This window comes from Chelonia mydas, chromosome 1, assembly GCF_015237465.2.
Source record: "Chelonia mydas isolate rCheMyd1 chromosome 1, rCheMyd1.pri.v2, whole genome shotgun sequence".
NCBI lineage: Eukaryota > Metazoa > Chordata > Testudines > Cheloniidae > Chelonia > Chelonia mydas.
This window is the reverse complement of record NC_057849.1, coordinates 229,745,169-229,768,825: the sequence shown is the minus strand read 5'-3', so window position 1 is coordinate 229,768,825 and position 23,657 is coordinate 229,745,169. Positions and strand designations below refer to the sequence as shown.

Genomic DNA, 23,657 nt, shown 5'->3' with positions numbered 1-23,657 from the left:
TTAAGTGCTGTGCTCTCCCCTCCGTCCCGCCTCTCAAAGCATAGAAAGGAGAAGCTACTCCACCAAGTAAAGAACATGAGAGAAAATAGTGTTTGGAGAAGAATGCAAATGTTTGTATCTATTGGACCCTTCTGGTTCCAATATAGTGATATTGCTGAGTTTTCAGTGCAACACTTCCTGTCCTCTTTTGACCAGTAGTGGTAAAAACAGGTATCTATTAGCATGAAAAATACAACTGCATTTGTTCCTATGTGGGAACAAAAATGTAACCCAGTGGCAAGGCATCTCATATTACTACAGTGATTTACTTTTTTATTATTCAATGAGCTGCTGATGTGCTTAATTCTTTACAAGACATAGAGGATGACCAGATTCCCTGCCCAAGAAGCTTATATAGCAAGTTGGACAGCACAAAACACAAATTAACGCATTCCTCTGATATAATGGTCAGGCCACAGTTGTAAACTGTGCTGGGACATGCCGTAACATTTGTCAGAAACAGAGCTGTGGTGTGAACAGGCTAACCTATTACAGCAGGAAAAGCAATAGGAGAACCAGGGGATAGTCTTAGAGTTTAGGCACTGCAGTAGTTAAATTCCTTACTCTGCCAAAGCCATCCTGTGTGAATTTAGGCAAGTCACATAATCTAAGATCTCCCTCTGAAAATAGGGATAATACTTCACTTCACCAGCATGCTGGGAGGAGAAATTCAATAATACTTTTGAGGCAATCAGAAACTATGTGAAGGGGGCCATCAGAGGTACCTGGATAGGGCAGGCACTGTCTCTTAATGGTTGTACAGTGCCTAGTATAACAGGGTCCACATTTCAGCTGGAATCCCCTAGGCACTACAGGAATACAAATACTAATAGATACTGATTGAGGCATTGGCCTGGGACTTAGAGCTAGTTTCTGCCTCTGCCACAACCATTCTGGGTGACCTTGAGCAAATCACTTAATCAATCTGTGCCTCCCTTCACCATCAGTAAAATGGGGATGGTAATACTTCCCTCTCGGGCAGCCGTGTCCTGATGATCCATTTATTAGTGCTTAAGGCACGGATAGTGTAGGGATGGGGACCCTGTTAGTAGCTGGATTTTGCAGGCAAGCCCTGTTGCTGTCGCAGTTCCTTGCTACCCTGTGAAGTTACTTGTCACAAGAGAAAGAGGCTTTTTAAAAAGCTAGTTGAAGGTTAAGCCAGAATGAAGGAGAGACTGCAGGAGGAGGGGGAAGGAAGGGCGGGTTTGACGTTGGAGGTCATACAAACTGGTTTTGTGGATGCGCTCTAATAGGTGTGCGGTAGGGACCGGGTTTATAAAGACTCATTCATGCAGCAGAGAGGTTAGAGGTTCGCTCTGCAGCTGAAAAGTTTTGGCTTGAGAGAGCCGCACTGTGCAGCCTTGCGGGCGCCGACCAAACCCCCTTCCTGAAAGGTTTCATGCATCCGATGAAGTGAGCTGTAGCTCACGAAAGCTTCTGCTCAAATAAATATGTTAGTCCCTAAGGTGCCAGAAGTCCTCCTTTCCCCTTCCTGAAAGTGACTCAAGTAGTGGCTGGCCCATTTGGGGCCGGGACGTGGCGGGAGGCTGCAGCCGTGCGCCTGTGTCCTTGAAGGGGATTGAGTGAGGCTGGGGGCGGGCAGCGCTCGGGTTTCCAATCACAATAGCGTAACCGGAGGAGACGACGCCGAGCAGCTGGGCAGGGTCCGCCTCTTTCTTCCCTTGCGGCCGGGGCTGACATTGTCTTAGCTCCGCACGACGCACGCTGCTGCTGCTCCGGCTCCCTCCTGCGCCATCTGTCCCAGCCTGGCTGAGCCATCCCCACACAGGTGGGTATCGCGCCGTACGGCTGCGCTGGCCCCTGCTCGTGGGGGGAGGGGCTTTAACGGAAGGGACGAAGCCCCCCTTTTCTCTTTTATCGGGCCTGGTTTGTGGGCCTCTAGGCGGGGTACAGCCCCCTCAACCCCCAGCTTTTGAGGGTCAGGCTCTCCTCTGCCTTGTGCATTGCTGCACTGTCCCTCCCCTGCTCCTTTGTAGCCGCAGGGCCCGCTTGATGGGGTGGCAGCAGGATGGGATCCCACTTTGAGGAGGGGGGGGCGGTCGCCTCTCCTTTGCAGTATAGCGCTGCTGCTATTTAAAGAGCAATGGGATGCAGGCAACAGACCCACCCGTTGCACAAGGCCCGGTTAACACTGAGCCCTTCGGGAAGGGTGCAGTTTCTTTGCCAAATTCCCTCCCCCTTGCTGTCTGCGAGGATGGATCATGGAGGTGACGGGTCGCTTTTCTCATGGCATTGCAGTGTCTCCCTCCCAGGATGGGTGTGTGTGTGTGTGGAACGGCATGGAAAAGAAAATACCCCCCCCCCCCCCGGCGCCCCTTTTTGCTGGCCTAGAGGCCGGAGCAGCGAGCCCCGCCTGAAGGGCCCCCCCAGCGCCTGGCTACGGGCGGGGTGTCTCTCCTTCAGACCCCGCTGCACCCGGCTAACACGCCGGCGCTCCCCCCACCTGCGGGCGGGGAAGGATGGCTGTGCCGAGGGCGCTCGGCGCCGCTGCACGTGGAGCGATCTGGGGACCAGCCGCGTGCCCTTGAGCCGCCCGAGCTGTCGCTTCTCACCCGCGCCCACAGCCCACTGGCGGGCGGGCGGGCGCGCGCACGGGTGGGGGGGGGGTAGAAGGAGTGAGAGATGGGCTGGCGTTTGCGCGCGCACGGGGCGGATCCGCTCCTGCCGCTGCCGCCTCCTGGCGCGTGGCCGGGCCCGCGCAGCGCAGTCCTGGGGTCTGGGGGGGAGGCGGCGGCAGCAGCAGCCCAGGCCCGCTACACCAAAGAGGAGCCGTAAGACGTGATCCCGTAGCCGAAGCGTGGGCTGAGGACGCCGCCTCCAGGCGCTGTGGGCATGGCGAGAGCCGGCGCGGCGCAGAGCAAACCGCATCCTGCCGTGACTCACGCCCCGGCTTGCGTGACTCAGGAGGCCAGCGGCCGTCTCCACCCTTCCTGAGCTGACTGCCCCAGCCGCTGAAACGCCTGTGGCCCCCGCTCCCACCCTGACTGCCCGCTGCCGCCTCGCCTCCCCCCTCCAGCGTCACTGGGATGGCACGTTTGGGGCATTTAGGTCCTTTCTGAGCAGACGGATCCTGCCCCGAAGAGCTCGCGGGTCCTATGCTGGGGGGGGGAACGATCAAAAACCAACAGGACACCCCTTTGGTAAAGTTAGAAAAGGGCAACATTAAGATTGCCTGTGCAATCCAGCCCCCTTGTCCCAGTGCCTTATGAGACAGTCTTTAGTTACGTGGTCACATACTATTTTCCCCCAGGCCTCATTCAGGGACTGGGTAGCTGGGCCTCAGGCCTTATTTTCTGCCTTCCGTCCAAATTCTGCACTGAACACTACATTATTAATTTCCTGCTGGGTGTTTCTGTGGTGCTCTCACCGTACAATCAGATGCTTTACAAACACTCGTGAGTTTATCTTCACAACAGCCCTGTGAGATTTGCTGGTGTTGTTCCCCCTATTTTACAGATGGGGAACTGAAGCACAGACAGGTTAAGGCCAAAATTGTCAAAAATGCTCACTAATTTTGGGTACCCATTTTGAGATACATAGGGCTGGATTTTTTTCAGAGTATTTGGCATTTTTATTGCATTTGATAATGTTCAAAAAAGCTCCAGTCACGTTTACTTGCAGTTGTGAGTGTTCAGCGCTTCTGCAAATTTGGGACCACATGTCTCATGTTGCTCATGCAGAAAATGAGGGACATGCATATAGTGACCACCTGTGAGAATGTTAGTTTAAGCAACTTGCCCAGCATCACACAGAAGCTCTGTGGCAGAGGCTGGGATAGAATTTAGTTCTCCAGGGCAGCCTTCAGATGCCTTAACCAGGAAACCATCCTTTCTCTTCTAGTAAACCTCTGACTCATTCAATTTCTGCAACATATGATGGAGAATGAAACAACACTGTTTCTGTATCATGAATATTTTTGTCTGGTTTCATTTCCCCCCTCTGATTCCCAGTATGCCGTAGGAAATACTTCCTTGAACATTGTACATTGAGAATTGAAATGATGCAAGAGTTCTTGCCTCTAGTATATTAGCTGATTTTAAGATTGTTTTGCCCTTGACTTGCATGTGGATCAAGAGAAATACATGAGCATTGGGACAAATTTTCCAAAGCAATCGCTAATTTTTGGGTCTCCAAATCTTTTGGGCAATCACAATTTTTTACTTACCTCCATGGACTGGCACAGATTGATACACAAGTCACCTAGATATCTAGTTGATCAACCACAATTACAAATTCTGGCTCCAATCCCCTGTTGTCATCGCTGGAGCTTCATGCACGGGCAGGAGTCAGCCCTCATGGAGAAGCTTGTAGGACCAGGGTCACTGTTTGCAAATATATATTGGAGTGTGTGTATGTGATTACAAAACATAGGGACCTAATATAGAGGCTGTCTTTAAATATTTGGTGTGGGAAGGGGAGCGATGGGAGAGAATCAGAGGATAAAAGACAAGTCTTAGTGGTGCTAACTTACAGGTTGAGCAAAGGAGGTCTCTGATGCTAAATAAAAATGAATGCCATGTTAGCTCAGTTCTAGCACAGTTTATTATATGCAAATGGATTGAAATATTAACATTTCTACATCAAGCCACAAAGGCAAAAAAGACTTGCCATGTATTTGGAATGAAGGGAGCAGCAGGGAGCCATTTAAGTAAGTGGCACTGTATTTATTCAATTTATTTGAGCATAAGCTTTCCTGAGCTACAACTCAATTCATCGGATGCATAAAGTGGAAAATACAGTGAGGAGATTTATATACACCCAGACCATGAAAAAATGGGTGTGTGTATATAAATCTCCTCACTGTATTTTCCACTTTATGCATCCGATGAAGTGAGCTGTAGCTCACGAAAGCTTGTGCTCAGATAAATTGGTTAGTCTCTAAGGTGCCACAAGTACTCCTTTTCTTTTTGCGAGTACAGACTAACACGGCTGCTACTCTGAAACCTGTATTTATTCAGTACCTTCCATCCAGAAGGTTTCAAAAGATTTACAAACTTATAAACATGCATCCGACGAAGTGGGTATTCACCCACGAAAGCTTATGCTCCAATACGTCTGTTAGTCTATAAGGTGCCACAGGACTCCTTGCCGCTTTTACAAACTTATAAGTAGTTCTTAACCCACCACTGAAATGCAGCTATCACAAAGCAGCTGTCTTAACACCTCACAGCAACAGTGCATATAGAGAGGAAAAAGTACATTGTATCCAAATGAAATTAAAGTGACAATTTTAGGTGGGTAGAGTGTAATTTTTGAAATGGAATTGGACAATGCCAGCAATGCTCATGCGTCTGCCTAGTTGGTTATATAAACAACTGTTGTCAGTAACTTGGAGATGTATATCTATATATGGCACTTTTATTTGTAAATTTCAGCGTTGGAAGCTAAAGTAGCTATCTATTTTTAATATGAAGAACTTGGGAAATGTAATTGGGTTTAATCTATAGGGTTTTGTATGTCTCTCTTTTCTTGCAGAATACAATGGCTACTTTACAAGAGAAACTGATTACACCAGTTGCAGCAGAATCCACCCACCCTAACAATAAGATCACTGTAGTGGGGGTTGGCCAAGTTGGAATGGCCTGTGCCATCAGCATTCTTGGAAAGGTATAGTTCAAGAACAATATGGAGTGAAAGTAATCGGAATTTTATTGTGCTACAAAATCTGATTGACTTCTTTGTGTGAAAATGGAGATAAATATGACAGACTAATGTGAGAACAGTCTGATTAATTCTGTACATTCCTCCTAAATGAGCCCCTCTGCTCCATGTGAGGCTCATCTTCTCCTTGTGTTTGTTTCCAGTTTCTCTCCTCTCTGACTCTTATAGTTGTCTCATGTTCAGGAAAAGGTCTGATTATCCTTTTCCAAAGCTGCCTACGTTGCAGGCCGCCAGGTTGGCTTTGTGTACAATGGGTCTGCAACACCTTGCCAAACTTTTTTTGCTGTTGATTCTTCCAACGTTTCAGGCCTTTGGGAAATGACTCCAGAGTCCGCTACTTGATAGCAGGGCTGTCAGAGCGGGGAAGGAACTTAAATGGAGACAGACCAGAGATCATTGTGAAATGTGCTGTGGACACCAAAACTATACACACTCAACTTACTACGTTCTTCATTCATCCAGGGCCTGATTCAAGGCCCAAATGAAAAGACTCCCATTGACTTCAGTAGGCTTTGGTTTAAGCCCTTATTGCCTAGTTGTCCAACTTTCACTGTAGAATTTTTAAAGTAGCTAAAATTGAGTGCCAAATTCTCAGATCATGATGCTGGTTTCCTGTTGCCCGTATTCAGGCAGATCTCCCATTGCCTGTTTAAGGACTGACTAAACCAGGGGTCTGCAACCTATGGCATGCATGCCAAAGATGGCACGCGAGCCAATTTTTAATGGCACACTGCTGTCTGCCGGGGACAGCAGCGTGCAATTAAAAATCCTGCCCAGCCCGGCCCGCTCCTCTCTGCCCACCGCTCTCTCCTTGCAGGGCAGGCAAGCTTCCCTCTCCCCTCGCCTCTTCCCCCAGCGTGCAGGGTTCCTGCCCCTCCTTCTCTCCCTCCCTGCGGCCGATCAGCTGACAGCCCAGAGGGAAAAGTGGAGCCGCAGCGCGCTCTCTGCTCCGGGGACCTTGGGGAAGGGGGTGGAATTGGCGTATCCCCTCCAGCCCCCTGCCGTGAGCCGCTCAGGGCAGGGGGCTGGGAGCACCCCCATGACCCCAGCCCACACCTCCAGCCTTCTGCCCTGACCCCTGAACCTTCCTCACACACACTCAGCCCTCTGCCCTCACCCCTGCACCCCCCACACATCCCAGCCCCCCACAAGCCCAGCCCTGACTCCAGCACCCCACACACATACCCAGCCCCCCCAGCCTCCTGCCCTGACTCCAGCACCTCCCACACTCCATGCCTTGACTCTTGCATCCCCCACATCCCCACCCCCACCCTGAGCACCAAACAGGAGCTCCTGCACACACACACCCATATTCCCACCTGCACCCCTCGCACCAAATGGGAGCTGCCCAGGTAAGTGCTCCACACCCAAACCTGCCTCAACCCTGAGCCCCCTCCCTCATTCTAGCTCCTGGCCAGACCCGGCACCCCAAACCCCAGCCTGCCCCTTCACCCCCAGCCCTGTTCTCAGTGCACTCCCACCTTCATCTCAATGCAGAGAGAGGAAGAGAATGGGCCAGAACCAGGGAGAAGGTAGGTACCTACTCTGTGTGGACAGGGCTGGGACCGCAGACCGGCAGCGGGCTGAGCAGGGCCGGCAGCCGGGACCCTGGCTGGCAGGAGCTGGCGGACGGAACCCCAGACCGGCAGCGGGCTGAGCCTCTCAGCCCACTGCTGGTCTGGGGTCCCGGCCGCTGGCCCCGTTCATCTCGCTGCCAGTCTGGGATTCTAGCTGCCGGCCCCTTGCCTGCCTGAGTCCTGGCAGCAGGCTGAGTGGTCCGGCGGTGTAAGATCAGCATTTTAATTTAATTTTAAATGAAGCTTCTTAAACATTTTGAAAACCTTGTTTACATACGACAATAGTTTAGTTATATAATATATAGACTTATAGAGAGAGAGCTTCTAAAAAACGTTAAAATGTAGTATTGGCACACGAAACCTTAAATTAAAGTGAATAAATGAAGACTCGGCACACCGCTTCTAAAAGGTTGCCGATCCCTGGACTAAACCCTCAGTAAGGCCCTCAGAATTTGACCCTTTGTTTTTAGTCGGCAGAAGTTCGGAAGTAGCTGTTTCCTTTTTTCTTACTTCATTTATATTTGAAAAATAAATTGGGAACTAGGGGCCAGATTTTTAAAGATATTTAGACACCTAAAGATGCAGGTAGGCATTTGGTGGGATTTTCCAAAATATTGATTTCAATGTGAGTTAGGTGCCTGTATTACTTTGACAATCTCACTAGATGCCTATCTGCAACTTAAAGCATCTAGGTCTTTAGATTAATTTGGCTCTAAAGTCCCTTGTAGGAAAGAATTTAAATGTGCTTAAGTCCCAATAAAAGTCAGTAGGGATAGATTTAAGCATATGCTTAAGTCATTTTCTGAATCGGGGTCTTACTTATTGAGGGTCAGATTTTGAAAAGTACATAGGTACTTAAAGATGAAGACAGGTGCTTAGGCCCTTTTGAAAATCCCTCTAAATACCTTTAAATATCTGGCCCTAAGAACCTGATCCTGCAAATTGCTCTCTCTAGGCCATTTCTGCATGGAATAGCTTACAAGATCAGGGCCCAAAGCCATGCACATACCACTAAACCTTTAGAATGTATTTAAGGGACATAGAGTTAACTTGAGAAGTTAATAATTAACAGTGACTTAGCCATAGGCCAATGCATCAAAAATACAATATACTACTGTAAAACTTAAAACAAAATCCAGAATTTTAAATATCAGAAATACCCATACATACGAATTAAAAAGAACATAAGCCAATTAAAGCATATAATCACGATGTCAATTTCCTTTTCCTTATTTTAGCAGCTGACCACACAAATAGGGTAACCACTTGGATCACAGATACATTGCCAGTTCCTAATAAATATTTTGTTTTCTGAGAGGTGGTAGAAAAAGGCATCTGAAACAAAAACATGGATAGACATTTTGACCTCAAGGGAAATACAAATTACAATATAATAAATAATGGAGTGAGTCTTCTACCTGTCCAGAGCTGCGTACATTTCTCAGTGCCAGTATATCTGCCTTCTAAGTAAGCTGTCTGCATAGATTGAAAGTGGAGAGCTCTAAAAGCCCTCCTTAATTTGCTATTGGACAAATTGTCTAAATATCTGGAATACTCATGAATCCTGTTAACAAGGGGAAACCAAGGTGACATCTTTGTAATGGAAACCACTGCCGTGCTTATTAATATCCTCTAACCTCAACTTGATTAGGGATTTCGCATTTTTAAATGTAAATCTAATCATTCCCAATTCTGAGAGGACTTTAACCAAGGAAATTTACATGAACAGGCCCTACTGATCTGTTCCTCTAAGTATAGCCTTGGACACTGCTGTGGGTGCATACTATGAGAGCAAAGCCAAAAATTAATATTACGGTATTGCACTTTGGACAGAATAGAAATCATACCTGTCTCAGCTCTAAGAAGAGCAGCTAGGATATTATTTGGGAGACGAAGAAGCTTCCTAAGAAATTTGTTTTGGATCACTTCTAGTCCTGTGGGATCATTCTATCCCCATATGTCTCCGCCATACAAAAATTCAGTGCGCACCTGGCCTCAAATAGTTTAAAGGCTGGTGCAATTAAGTTGTCCCCATGAGTTCCGGTGTAATGTAACACTGTTTGCATTGAATTTGAGGCCTTCTCTTTTGTTACCCGAATATGTTTATCCCACAATCCATTTTCGGAGAACCAGATACCCAGGTAGGCAAAAGAACTAATTTGTTGAATATATTGCCCATCAATCTTCCATTTATTCCACCTTCAACTAAAATCATTTACTTTAGTTTTGGAGTAATTTAGCGAAAGGCCCTCTGTTGACAGTATAAACCAAATGCATTTAATATACACTTTAGTCCCACTGATGTTTGTGATAATGGACTCATATCATCTACATATAATAAGACGAACACTAGTTAATTCATGATTTTAGGGGGGAAATACTGATCCACCTTCTATTAACTTGACTTTAAAAAAAAACTTAAGAAAATTCACTGTTTCTGGTACTGTGCTTTTAAAATAGTATGTCATCAGGAAGAAAAGGAGTACTTGTGGCACCTTAGAGACTAACAAATTTATTTGAGCATTTATTTATTCGTCTCTAAGGTGCCACAAGTACTCCTTTTCTTTTTGCGAATACAGACTAACATGGCTGCTACTCTGAAATATGTCATCAGGGTATTTTTTAAAAATTCCTTTAAAACCGTTCAAAGGTTTTTCTCCTCCCCTGTAGATGTTTAGAAGAGACTGCTCAGCAAGGGAGAAACTGATGTACCATGCAAGGAAAACAGTGATATTAACCATGCACAGATGTCATAAATAAAAAGTTATAGTTATTTTTCATGTTACCAATAGTGATAGAAAACCAGTTCAGTCATGTGGAAGTATGAAATGTCATGCCAAATCATTAATTCATCACCAAATATCCTCAGGATGTTTTTTTAAAAAACAACACATTGTGCTTGTCTTTCTCCATCTGAATTCAGCATCATTCTTGCTAGAAAAGCAATGATATCTGTAAGACTGGCAGAGTGGGAACCCAGTAGAAGTGACTGTTAACCTCTTTATTAAAGAAGGATGCATACTGGTTTATAGTCCTAAGAAGAGCTCTTTACAGCATCAGATTCCACCCTAGGAATCACGGGCATGCCCCTCCCATTGAAGTCAATGTGAGTTGCATGTGCATAACTAGTGGTAGAAATTGACCCTTACAAATTTTAAGCCAGTTTATAGCTGGATGGATTTAGCCCCTTTCACTGGGCTTCTATTCTGTCAGTGGAACAAATGGCATCACTTTTCATCAAGATGGCTGCCTCCAGCATTTTGGCTCAGAATTGGCATCTCTTCCTTACAAATTCCACTTGGAATTTAAAAACATGTTTGGAACAAACTGTTGGTGGGCGTTGAGCCATCTTATTAATTGTGCCTTGCTTTATGAACTTTCAGACTGTTGGACTTCACAAAATGGATACTGCCTTCAATTAAGCCGTAGCCTAAATTTTGCACTTACCCAGTATTATCTTAAAATCAGGTGTATGTGCGATGAGTTTGATTCTTTTTAGCAATCAAATTCATCACCATCCATGTGACATTATTAAAATTATTGTTCAGAGTTCATTTTTTCTGGTATAGCATCTCATTTAATATACACATGAGTGGTGTTAATTTTATTCTTGAAGGAGGTTGTGTTTTTCACCTCTGCTTCTAGTTAGCAATAAGAAGTCATTGAGACCTGTGTGCTCTTTCAGAAGAACTTGAAATACTTTTGCCACAGCTTTAAAGGTGAACTATATCTTTTTGTAAAAGAATTTAAGCTGTATCTGTGTCTTATCTTGTAGGCTTTATTTATGTGAGTGCTACCATTGAGCCAAATTCCTCTCTAGAATACACCAGTATCAATCCAGCAAAGCCATTGGAGCTATTCCAGATATACTCTGGTTTCATGAGAGAAGAATTTGGCTCCTAACTTCATTGGGTCTACTAAGATAAAAAGGGTCACAAGATCAAGTATCTAAATGTCCTAGATCTTTAAAAGAACGTAGATGTAGATTTTATAGGCCTAATTCTGATTTCACTCATTTTTATCAGTTTTACACCTGCGTAATCAACCTACTTCACTGGAGTTATTCTTGATTTACATTCATATAACTGAGATCAGAGTTTGGCCCTGCAAATGATTTTTAAAATGAAGCAAGACTCAAGTACAAGCCCTTGGAATTTTCCTGCAATAGTTGGTGGTATTGGCTGTGGAAAGAAGTTGCTCTGAGTGCAATAAAATAAAGTGATTTGTAACTAACATGGTTTTAAAATACATACTTTTAAATTTTAATACACATATTCTGTGTTACTGAATTTGAGATGCCTTTTAAAAATATAGATAGTGTCATGTTATGTTTGCTTCAAGTCTTTCTATTTTCAAATCACTTTGCAAACACTAACCAGTCAAGCCTCATAATGATACAGGAACCTATTATCAATTTTAAGAGGAGCAGACAAGACAGAGATGCTTGCTTGAGGGTAAAGTTTTCAGAGTCACCCAGGTGACTTAAGATGCCCATTTTCAAATGGACTTCGGCACATAGGGCAGTAGTAGAGAGAAGTCCTGAACAGAGTTTCAATATACTTTTATTGGCATGACAAGCTATACAAGTGATGCCAAAGTTTCTACAACAACAACAAAACAGTAACAGAAAACCCAAACCACCACTGCCACAACCAAGTGTATCTGCCAGAGGGAGATTAAATCCTAAAAGCATCTCATATTTTAGTCATTGAAGTAGAAAGTGTCTATCACGCCTCCAAAATCTCTGAAAGTTTGGGGAGTGGGAGAACTTTTGAAACTATCTCCCAATCTCCCCCTGCTGGACAACAACCAAATGTGGCTGAACTTAAGTTTAACAAATTGACACTGTTTTAGCAGTCCAGGTCGGGAGAATTAGGAACAGTTCTGATTTAGAGCTGGTCAAAATATGGTGAATATTTTTTGTGAAAACTTTTGACCGTGTCCAATTTTAATTAAAACTTTGATTAAGCTGGTTGAAGCAGTATTCTGTCACTGAATGTTAATTTGAGGTAACTGATAGCAATGTGAGTTTTCCATCAAAAATCTGGCGCAAATACTTGAAATACTGTCTTGCTTGGATATAGAGCAGAATGTAATTCTTACAACTAGTACAGAGAGTTCAGCATATTTTTCTAAGTAAATAACTAAGGCCATGTCTACACTCCCACATAGGTCAGCAAAACTTATGTCACTCAGGGGTGTGGAAGAAAACACCCCTGTGCAACGTAAGTTTTGCCGACATAAGTGGGAGTGTGCATGGTGCTATGTCAGCAGGAGAGCTTCTCCCACTGATAGAGCTACTGCTCCTCATTGGCACTGGTTTAATTATGTCAATGGGAGAACTTTCCCTTTGGCATAGAGCAGCTACATGAGCAAGCTGACAGTGGCGCAAGTGCATCGGTACAACTGTGCCACTGTAAGGACTCTAGTGTAGACGTAGCCTAAAATCTTGTAGTGCCTAAATGACAAAGGGGAAGCTCCAGAATAAGGGTTTGTGTCTTTTCCCTCTGAACAGGGAAGTGGGAAATGTAACCTGAATAGTAAACTTTTACTGTGCTTTAATAAGGGTTTATAATACTTTTGCTACTGGAGAGTGTTTTTATGTGTCTTCACCATCAGACCTGTCCCATGCTCCCATTTTTGGTCTAGTGATTCAGAAGAGATTCTTTACCAGAGTGTGACATCAATATATTCTATAAAGAGCTCCATATAAAAAGTAATGATGTAGTTTAACTCAACAAAGGAAGCTTTGAAAAACAATAATATAATAATACACAGTGAGCCCTTTGTGTGATATCAATATTGTATTCCCTCCACTCCCCGCACAGAGTCTTTGTGATGAGCTTGCTCTGGTTGATGTTTTGGAAGACAAACTAAAAGGAGAAATGATGGATCTGCAACATGGGAGCTTGTTCCTCCAAACTCATAAGATTGTGGCAGACAAAGGTAAACTTGGAATCTTTTAAAATACAGATATACTGTAAATTTACACAATAATGGGAACACACTCAGGGTCTTGCATTCTGGCAACAAACTCAGGGCTTGATGTTACCTGTGAAAGTTGAGGTTTAGGTTAAGACTTAGGGGAAAAGAGCAGATACCATATTTAAACAAATGAGGGGCATTCCGCTAAAACTGGAACCACTTCGATTTTTCAAAATCTAAATCACTTCTCCTTTTCCCATCACTAATTAACACTGAACTGTGCATCTGTAATGGATTTCAACCAAGAATCATAAAACAGATATTAAAGAAACTTCAGAATCCCTGAGAGGTGGAGAAAATACTAACCTTATTTTATAGGTGAGAAAGCTGAGGCCCAGAGGCTCTAAATGACTTATCCAAAGTTACAGAACTGCAAAGTTGAGACCAGAACCCTAAATCTCTATGTCCTGATTTGATCAGTAGATAACAACACCATCTCCTAAGAAATTGTGTGGACCTATTGAGATTGAACATTTTTCATTTCTGGCCAGAGTATTTTACACAGAGGTGGAGCTATTTAGAGCTGTCTGTAGTTGCACATTGCTCTTGACGTGACTTTATTCAACTGTGTTCTGTATTTTTCTCCCCTTCTCCTCTATAGATTATGCTGTCACAGCCAATTCTAAGATTGTGGTAGTAACTGCAGGAGTTCGTCAGCAAGAAGGGGAGAGTCGCCTGAACCTGGTCCAGAGGAATGTGAATGTCTTCAAATTTATTATTCCTCAGATTATCAAGTATAGTCCCAATTGCACCATCCTTGTGGTTTCCAACCCAGGTAAAACAGTGTTTTAATTTACAAAGTAGAATTCATGAGTTTTGTAGAACTGGCCTTTAATTTGAAGTTCTGCCTAGTTACAGTAGTAAGTATGTAGAAATGTGTGTGTCTTCTGTATAGAGAGAGTTCTGTGGTGACTGCTACTAGTGGTGAAATGCGAACATGATTTACATTTACTGTGGCTGCCCTGTGTACGCAGGACTTTGAACTGTGCTTGAAAACCCTGTCTGACATTTATTATGTTTCAGAGCTCTACATATATTGGCTTAAAAGCTGCTGGTAGTTTAAGCAGCCTGGCTCAGAACCATGAGTGTGAAAGAAAGTACAATTTCAATCATTCCTTTTTTTAACTTGTTTAATTATAGCTTTTATGAGCACCTAAGCATCCAGATGCAAAGATATGGCTATCTGTCTGAATGACAAATCCAGCTTGAGAATGTATTAACATTATTGACTGATCACAAACACAATACTGAAATGTAAAATTAAAAATTTCCCTGAATATAGTTTCAGGAAAAGTTTGTGCGTTGAGGACAAACTTCAGACATCCTGGATTTGTGTTCCGCACACTCCTTAACTTTGCTTTTACTGAGATTGTCTGGGGAAGTAAAGTTAGAATAGAAGCATTTGAGTAAATATGTACTAGAGAGTGCATTAGGATACAAAAGCTTTTTGTTCACACTGTAGCTTTTGCACTGGAGGATCCAGGCTGGCCATTAATACCACATTTATAGACACCAGAAATACCTGAGAGAGAGAAACGACAAGCTATGCCTGCTATTCTGCTCAGGTTCCTTTAGACCCAAGCTGAGCAATACATCACTCAAGAATGTGCCATCAGTTAGGAAGCATGGGAGTAGGGTGTCATAATAGCATTCTTACAGTAAGGTTAGATATTCTCTAGAGCCAGAGGTGTACCATTTCACAAGCGCTGATGTTTTTTAAGCTGCTACCTCAGTAAGTGAAACCCAACTATAACAGCTTAATATAGATGAAAGTTTCACATTCCTATTTATAAAAGTTATTCAAAGATTAAATTGGCTGTCACTCACCAAAAAGTGCTGGGAGAGGAGAAGTATGTGTTGTGGAGTTTTTTTTGTTTGTTTGTTTGTTTGTTTGTTTTTTTTTTTTTTTTTTTACTGTGCCCTATGCTTTCACCAAACTTGTAGTGCTCCTACTTTCCCCGTCTTCTGTGGTTGGAACTATGGATGATGGTACAGTACAGTGGATCTGGTTGCCTGGCCCACATGGATTAGGATGTATATCCCTGACATTCTGCCCCCTGTTTTGAGTAGATGAGTCCTGACAGGATCAGGAGTAATCTGCCTGGTGGCTGTTTGTGCAGCCATGGCTAATCAGGAGATGGGCTGTTGTTTGCACAGCAATAACTTGCACCATGTCTGCACTACGGGCACTTGGGACCTGAGTTTTGCAAGTTATGTAACTCCCAAAACAAATTATTGGCCTTTGAAGTCCAGTCATTTGGTTCTAAGGCAGGACTTGTCATTACCATTGCCTGTCTTTCTCGGATACTGTTCTAGTTCCTTTACCCTTTTAGTTTATGTATTTAGGTTTTTTTGGACCATTCCCAAATAGCTTCTTAATTTGAGCTGCCTGAAAATATAGTAGCACCATACAGTCTAATCCATAGAAGTCACTTAGTGCCGTGTTGTAAATTAGGCAGTCCTCGTCCAAAGACACAGTTTTATGCAGAAGTATCTTGTTTTTCATGTACAAAATATATTGCAAATTATATGAAACAAGAAATGTGCCTTTGAAAATTCAGATATGTTTTACTATAAATCCATTTACTTGAGGCACATTTAAGTTAGATTCTCAAGTGGAAGGCAAGATCTCCAAACACAACAAACTCCCTGGAATATTTAACTAGCCTAACTCAGTTCCTGTGCCCACGGGGCCCAATTTCTTTCCAGCCATACCGAGGAGAAACGTCTCCTGATTTTAACCTCCAGGACATACCCTCCAGTGAACTCCTAAAAAATGGCTTTTATAATTGCAAACAGAGCCCCAAGATTCCACAAGTGAGATAAGCTATTCTATCCTCTACTCCGGTTAGGCCCAAGATGCTTTATACAAGTGAACCAAGCTGCACACTCTGTTTGTCTGACTCATAAGTAAGTCTGTATATGGCTAAGTTAATCACCTCATTGTCTTTATTCTCTTTTCCAGTGGATATATTGACCTATGTCACCTGGAAGCTAAGTGGGCTGCCCAAACATCGTGTGATTGGAAGTGGTTGCAATCTAGATTCAGCTAGATTTCGCCATCTGATGGCTGAAAAACTTGGCATTCACCCCACCAGCTGCCATGGCTGGATCTTAGGAGAACATGGTGATTCTAGTGGTAAGGAAACACGTCTGCTGTCTTTTGGAATGAAAAACACAGATAAATAGCTAATGCCTTGAAAGTGGTGGAAAGTCCTGAAAGAGCTGGTACGTGCTGATACTTGGTCAGCTGTTTTCTGTGTATGTGGGAGTACCAGATCTAATTTCTCAAATGATGGAACAGTTGTTTATTTTTTTAATGTCATACCCACTCCCCCTCTCATATTCTTTTATGGTGGTCTATGTAAAATTATGGATCACTAACCACTAATTCCAGCCTTTATAAATATATAAATATATAAATAAAAAAACCTCTGTGTCCCATAACAATGACTGTGGTTGAGATTTTCAAAGAATAATGGAAGATATGTAGTTGAATCTTGTTTTGAAAATACCAACTCTTTCTTCCGTCTGAAGCTGAACCTGAGTTACTGGTCACTCAGTAGTTGCCTGTGATTTCAGTAACGCTCTTTTGAGACTGCAATATTTATTCTCGGCAGGTTAACAGCAGAGTTTCTATTACTGTAAATCACCAAAAATGCTGAGAAGTTCTGATTTAAGTCAAATACAAACAGTATTTTGGTGTATATTTCTCAATACTATTTAAAGAGAATAATAATAAAAGATGATAACAAACAGAAGACTCACGTCTGGGTTTACAGACACCAGTATGCAGTTCCATAACGAAGGGCAGAATTTGGCTGATTGTATGCAAACACTTTGTGATTATACTTACTGCTTCTGTGTATGGCTGCTTCCCCCTTCCCCGCATTTATCAGTGTTCACCGGACCTTAATGGATCAGAGGATGAGTTCTCCCTCGCCACTGAAGTTTGTGTTATATGAGGGAATTGCCATTCTGGGGCTCGCATGAATCCTCTTCCTTTGTAGATAGATGTGTTCCACTCTGTATGCTCAAGACAGGAGGATGAGTGAGCAGCCTTCATGGAGGCAGACCCCAGTGCCTCTGTGTGGATCAACAAGCACTAATTTCTCTCTATTGTTGCCTTGCCAATGCCTCCCAAAGCAGTATCTAAAATAAATACATTTTTAGGAGTTACAGTTGAGGTGGGGCAAATATCCATTTCCTAGGGTTATAAACTGTCTTCCAGATTTCAAGCCAAAATAAATATTAAGAGCAAGTTGTTAACCCTTCAAAGGGCAGAGAGCATTGTAATTAAAATATTGACAGATATGATGCTAATCATTTTATAGCATTTTCCCCTCTCACCTACCAGAGCTCTTGGAACCCAGTATAGTGAAATAATAACAGATACAATACCATCTTAGCTGCTACTTTGCCTATCAAATAAAAGGCCAAAACCTGAACAAAGTGGAGTGGGGAGGAATTGTAATCGTAACTGAAACTTACATAGTCTCTCTGACATGTATTACAGTGGCTGTTTGGAGTGGAGTGAATGTGGCAGGCGTTTCCCTCCAGGAGCTTAACCCGGCCATGGGTACTGACAGAGACAGTGAGAATTGGAAGGAAGTCCACAAACTCGTGGTTGACAGGTACAGTGAATGGGGAATGAGGTGGAGCATGATGTTACAAGTGTCTAAAGCACTTTTTTTCCACTTTAATCACTTTCAATAGATCTTGACTGCACATTCATTTGGGTGTTTGCATTTGCAAATGTAAGAAGACCTGATCTAAACATAAAGTTACACTGGTTTAAGTAGATGGTTTAACATCATGCCTTCAGTTAAACCAGGGCAACATCTGTATGTAGATGATCCCCAACTCTTTCAGGGCCACATCCAGCATGTGTTTTCTCCTACGAATAGTCCTTACTCACTGAATTAGCCTCATTGACGTAAATGGGACAGCTAACTATATGAGTAAAGACTAATGCAGGATTTACAGGATCAGTGTGTGTGTGTGTTTATCAAGTTTCAGAGTAGCAGCCGTGTTAGTCTGAATCCGTAAAAAGAAAAGGAGTACTTGTGGCACCTTAGAGACTAACAAATTTATTAGAGCGTAGGCTTTCGTGAGCTACAGCTCACTTCATCGGATGCATACAGTGGAAAATATAGTGGGGAGATTTTATATACACAGAGAACATGAAACAATGGGTGTTACCATACACACTGTAACAAGAGTGATCAGGAAAGGTGAGCTATTACCAGCAAGGGGGGGGGACACCATTTGTAGTGATAATCAAGATGGGCCATTTCCAGCAGTTTACAAGGGCAGTAGGAGGGGAAATAAACAAGGGGAAATAGTTTTACTTTGTGTAATGACCCATCCGCTCCCAGACTTTATTCAAGCCTAAGTTAATTGAATCCAGTTTGCAAATTAATTCCAATTCAGCAGTCTCTCGTTGGAGTCTGTTTTTGAAGTTTTTTTTGTTGAAGAATTGCCACTTTTAGGTCTGTAATCGAGTGACCAAAGAGATTAAAGTGTTCTTCGACTGGTTTTTGAATGTTATAATTCTTGATATCTGATTTGTGTCCATTTATTCTTTTACATAGAGACTGTCCAGTTTGGCCAATGTACGTGGCAGAGGGGCATTGCTGGCACATGATGGCATATATCACATTGGTAGATGCGCAGGTGAACGAGCCCTCTGATAGTGTGGCTGATGTGATTAGGCCCTATGATGGTGTGCCCTGAATAGATATGTGGACACAGTTGGCAACGGGCTTTGTTGCAAGGATAGGTTCCTGGGTTAGTATTTCTGTTGTGTGGTGTGTGGTTGCTGGTGAGTATTTGCTACAGGTTGGGGGGCTGTCTGTAAGCAAGGACTGGCCTGTCTCTCAAGATCTGTGAGAGTGATGGGTCATCCTTCAGGATAGGTTGTAGATCCTTGATGCGTTGGAGAGGTTTTAGTTGGGGGCTGAAGGTGATGGCTAGTGGCGTTCTGTTATTTTCTTTGTTGGGCCTGTCCTGTAATAGGTAACTTCTGGGTACTCTTCTGGCTTTGTCAATCTGTTTCTTCACTTCAGCAGGTGGGTGTTGTAGTTGTAAGAATGCTTGATAGAGAACTTGTAGGTGTTTGTCTCTGTCTGAGGGGTTGGAGCAAATGCGGTTGTATCATAGAGCTTGGCTGTAGACAATGGATCATGTGGTATGGTCTGGTTGAAAGCTGGAGGCATGTAGGTAAGAATAGCGGTCAGTAGGTTTCCGGTATAGCATGGTGTTTATGTGACCATCGCTTATTAGCACCTTAGTGTCCAGGAAGTGGATCTCTTGTGTGGACTGCTCCAGGCTGAGATTGATGGTGGGATAGAAATTGTTGAAATCAGGGTGGAATTCCTCAAGGGCTTCTTTTCCATGGGTCCAGATGATGAAGATGTCATCAGTGTAGCGCAAGTAGAGTAGGGGCATTACGGGACGAGAGCTGAGGAAGCGTTGTTCTAAGTCAGCCATATAAATGTTGGCATACTGTGGGGCCATGCGGGTACCCATAGCAGTGCCGCTGATTAGAAGGTATACATTGTCCCCAAATGTGAAATAGTTATGGGTGAGGACAAAGTCACAAAGTTCAGCCACCAGGTTTGCCGTGACATTATCGGGGATAGTGTTCCTGATAGCTTGTAGTCCATCTTTGTGTAGAATGTTGGTGTAGAGGGCTTCTACATCCATAGTGGCTAGGATGGTGTTTTCAGGAAGATCGCTGATGGATTGTAGTTTCCTCAGGAAGTCAGTGGTGTCTCGAAGATAGCTGGGAGTGCTGGTAGCGTAGGGCCTGAGGAGGGAATCTACGTAGCCAGAGAATCCTGCTGTCAGGGTGCCAGTGCCTGCGATGATGGGGATTTCCAGGTTTCCAGGATTTCCAGGTTTATGGATCTTGGGTAGCAGATAGAATACCCCTAGTCAGGGTTCTAGGGGTGTGTCTCTGCAGATTTGTTCTTGTGCTTTTTCAGGGAGTTTCTTGAGCAGATGGTGTAGTTTCTTTTGGTAACCCTCAGTGGGATCAGAGGGTAATGGCTTGTAGAAAATGGTGTTGGAGAGCTGCCTAGCAGCCTTTGTTCATATTCTGACCTATTCATGATGACGACAGCACCTCCTTTGTCAGCCTTTCCCCTTGTTTATTTCCCCTCCTACTGTCCTTATAAACTGCTGGAAATGGCCCACCTTGATTATCACTACAAGAGGTCGTTTCTCCCCCCGCCTGCCTGCTGGTAATAGCTCACCTTTCCTGATCACTCTTTTTACAGTCTGTATGGTAACACCCATTGTTTCATGTTCTCTGTGTACATAAAATCTCCCCACTGTATTTTCCACTGTATGCACCCAGTGAAGTGAGCTGTAGCTCATGAAAGCCTATGCTCTAATAAATTTGTTAGTCTCTAAGGTGCCACAAGTACTCCTTTTCTTTTTGTGTGTTTATCAGGAGACAGTATGGTCCTGTGGGAAGAGTAGAAGAATTGGAGTCAGAAAATTTGGATTCCGTGTCTGGCTCTCTCCTTGATTTCCTTTTATAAAGTTGGGCAAGTCACTTACCCCTTCTCTGCTTTACTTGCCCCATTTATAAAATGAAGAGAATGCTTTTGTAAAGTATCCAGAAACGCCAAGGTTAAAAGTATTAAATATTGGTGTGTTTGATATGTGCATACTCAGTGTGTGATGTTGACTTTTTAGGAGTTTTTGTGTGTATGTATATATAAAATTTATTAGCTAGACAGTGTCATTCCAATTCTTTGCTGCAATGATTTCATTGACTAAAGTAAAGAATCTGTGTTTTATATTCTCTGCTTACCATCACAAAACAGTACCCTGTTCTTACCATTATTAGAATACGTACTGTGTAATACCTAGCACTAGTATAATTGGATTAACATATTGAAAATATGGATTATGCAAACTCCACTCATCTCCCCGTGCTAAAATATTATTGAGTAAGGATATTAAGTTCTATAACTAAATGTATTGCAGTACTTCAGCCATTTTAAAACGTTACCTCAAGACTGATGTAGTATTCAGAAAATGTCTTGAAAGCCACCTTAATATATATAATTGTGTCTTCTTCACCTTTCTCTTAGTGCCTATGAAGTGATAAAACTTAAAGGGTACACTAACTGGGCCATTGGCTTTAGTGTTGCTGATCTAATTGAGTCTATGCTGAAAAATCTGTGCCGGGTTCACCCAGTGTCAACCATGGTGAAGGTAAGAGAGACTGCTGTAGTTTATTCTGGTATGATGACTGTTATATGTGCATGGACTCTACTGAATTTGCTAAATTCTTGGTGAAGGAATCCTTGTAAAATGATACTACTCTATGAACTTGAAAAGAACTAGAGATAATATTATAATGGAAATTACTATTGTAGGTTTGAAGTCCACTAACTGAGATGACCTTTCTTCCTCCTCCTCCCCCCTCTCCCCCCACTCCCCCGGGAATTGTAAAGAGAATGTATTGCCTTTACCCAGTGCAAAATTTTAATTTGTGGGCCAAATTTTCTCTGGTGGAGTGCAGCTGAATCTGAGGGAGGATTTGCCCCAAAGGTTTGAAAATAACTCTAAAATTCCAGCTGGGACTCCATATGATCTTGGCAGAGGTTGTCTGGGAGGGGAGCTGAATCAACATTTTGGGGGCTGCACCAGCCAACTCTAGGTCCCCCGACAGAGCAGAGGTTGTGGGTACTTTGAACTGTTGCTCCTTTCATCTCAAAGCCAATCTCAGGAATGCCAATCATTTTATTGTAAGGGTTTCTAACTAGCTGTATTTTCAAGCTAAGGGCAAATGCTACGTTCAGTCACGTTGGTGCAACTCTAAAATAACTCTGAGGTCAGTGGGTTTACTCTGGGTTTAGGCCAATGTAACTGAAAGCAGATTTTGGTTTTTAGTGTCCTGTTTCATCTACTTTCTGTTTGTTTGTGGCAGGGCATGTATGGCATAGAGAATGAAGTCTTCTTGAGCCTTCCTTGTGTGTTAAGTGCCTCTGGATTAACAAGCGTAATCAACCAAAAGCTGAAGGATGAAGAGGTGGCTCAGCTCAAGAAGAGTGCAGATACATTGTGGAGCATCCAGAAAGATCTCAAGGATCTGTAATCTATGAATGTTAACTTCCAGCAGTATAAAAACTGCATAGAGTGTGCATATATTGGCTTTCTAGTTACTGTCCATCTCTGGAGCTAATATTTCATTGATCTTCCAAAAGTGAAATGAGCTTTTGTCCACAGCAACTAAACATATGCTTGTTGTAATGTGAAGACCTTATGAACAAATAAAATTTAACTTTCAAACATGCTTCATTCTCCTAAAGAGTCCTCATTTCCAGTGGTTATGATTTTCCAGCTATGCATGGAAACTTTCTCCAGTCTTGCTGTGTGTGTGTGTGTGTGTGTGTGTGTGGCAATCCCTACTAAGATACTCAATTCACACAGGAGGAGGAGTTAACATTTGGTATTATCCATTCTCCTAAATCCAAGTACTGACCAAGGGAAATTTTCATTCCCAGATTTTCTTTTCATTAGGGCACCCTCTCTATCCCTCCCCAAGAAATGAACCATAAAAATGAGGTCTGGATTTGTCTGTGTTCAATTCAAGATTTGTTTCCCTGAAAACACTAGTCTGTGACCCCGAGGTACTTTTGATAACATTTTTGGTCTGATATTCCACAAACCATCAGGCTGGAAACAGGTGCTTTATATACTCAGACAGTTGCACATTTTTGGTTGTGAAATGTTGAACCTTAACGATCACATTCTGATACTGTTGATTTGCTTTTTATCCCTACTTTAAATCTTGTGTGCTGTTTAGTGGCCTCTGTCTTTGAGAATTACTAAAACTAAATATCAGTGTTTTATGCTGTTTGAAAACCAGAATTCCAGCCTTCATAGAGTATAAGTATAAAGGATTTGAGACCAAATTCTCCCTTAACATATAAAACAGGCAGAGTTGGGCACTTAATCTCTAATTAGATTTTGGATGCTAAAATCGTGTGGGCAACATTGTTTCAGATGTGCTATATTGGACAAAGCAGTGTGAACATTTAGAAAGTAGAAGTGATTAGTGTGACAGATCATGCAGTTTCCTGCAGTATCCTTGAGACACTGTTGAATTAAGTTTAAGTATCTCTGGAGTCTTACATTAATGCAAAGGTTAGGTATTGTGGGACGGTATTATGTGTCACCTCTCTGGGGGGCTGATGTAATGTGAACTCTGGGAAGTGTTTTGAACTTCAGAGGACAATACTGAACAATGTGCCAGACAAGAATGGACTTTTGGGACAAACAGTGTTAAGTGAGTTTCCTGGGGCCATCTAGCCGGAGGTGGATGCAAATTCCCCACCTCTGGTTATGCAA

At 43.1% G+C, this 23,657-nt stretch overlaps 1 protein-coding gene across 2 annotated transcripts; it reads left to right on the top strand.

Moving 5' to 3' along the window:
* The first annotated feature begins 1,668 nt into the window (after positions 1 to 1,668).
* Positions 1,669 to 22,599, top strand: LDHB (lactate dehydrogenase B). Of its 2 annotated transcripts, none has more exons than XM_007071193.4 (8): positions 1,669 to 1,828; positions 5,536 to 5,667; positions 13,127 to 13,244; positions 13,885 to 14,058; positions 16,249 to 16,422; positions 17,800 to 17,917; positions 21,392 to 21,515; positions 22,234 to 22,599. In XM_007071193.4, exons 2-8 carry the CDS (start codon positions 5,542 to 5,544, stop codon positions 22,399 to 22,401), a joined length of 1,002 nt encoding a protein of 333 aa, XP_007071255.1. In that variant the 5' UTR covers positions 1,669 to 1,828; positions 5,536 to 5,541; the 3' UTR covers positions 22,402 to 22,599. The 2 variants fall into 2 exon arrangements, with proteins under 2 accessions (XP_007071255.1, XP_043394701.1); XM_043538766.1 differs by lacking the exon at positions 1,669 to 1,828 and adding an exon at positions 2,700 to 3,200.
* Positions 22,600 to 23,657: the final 1,058 nt, after the last annotated feature.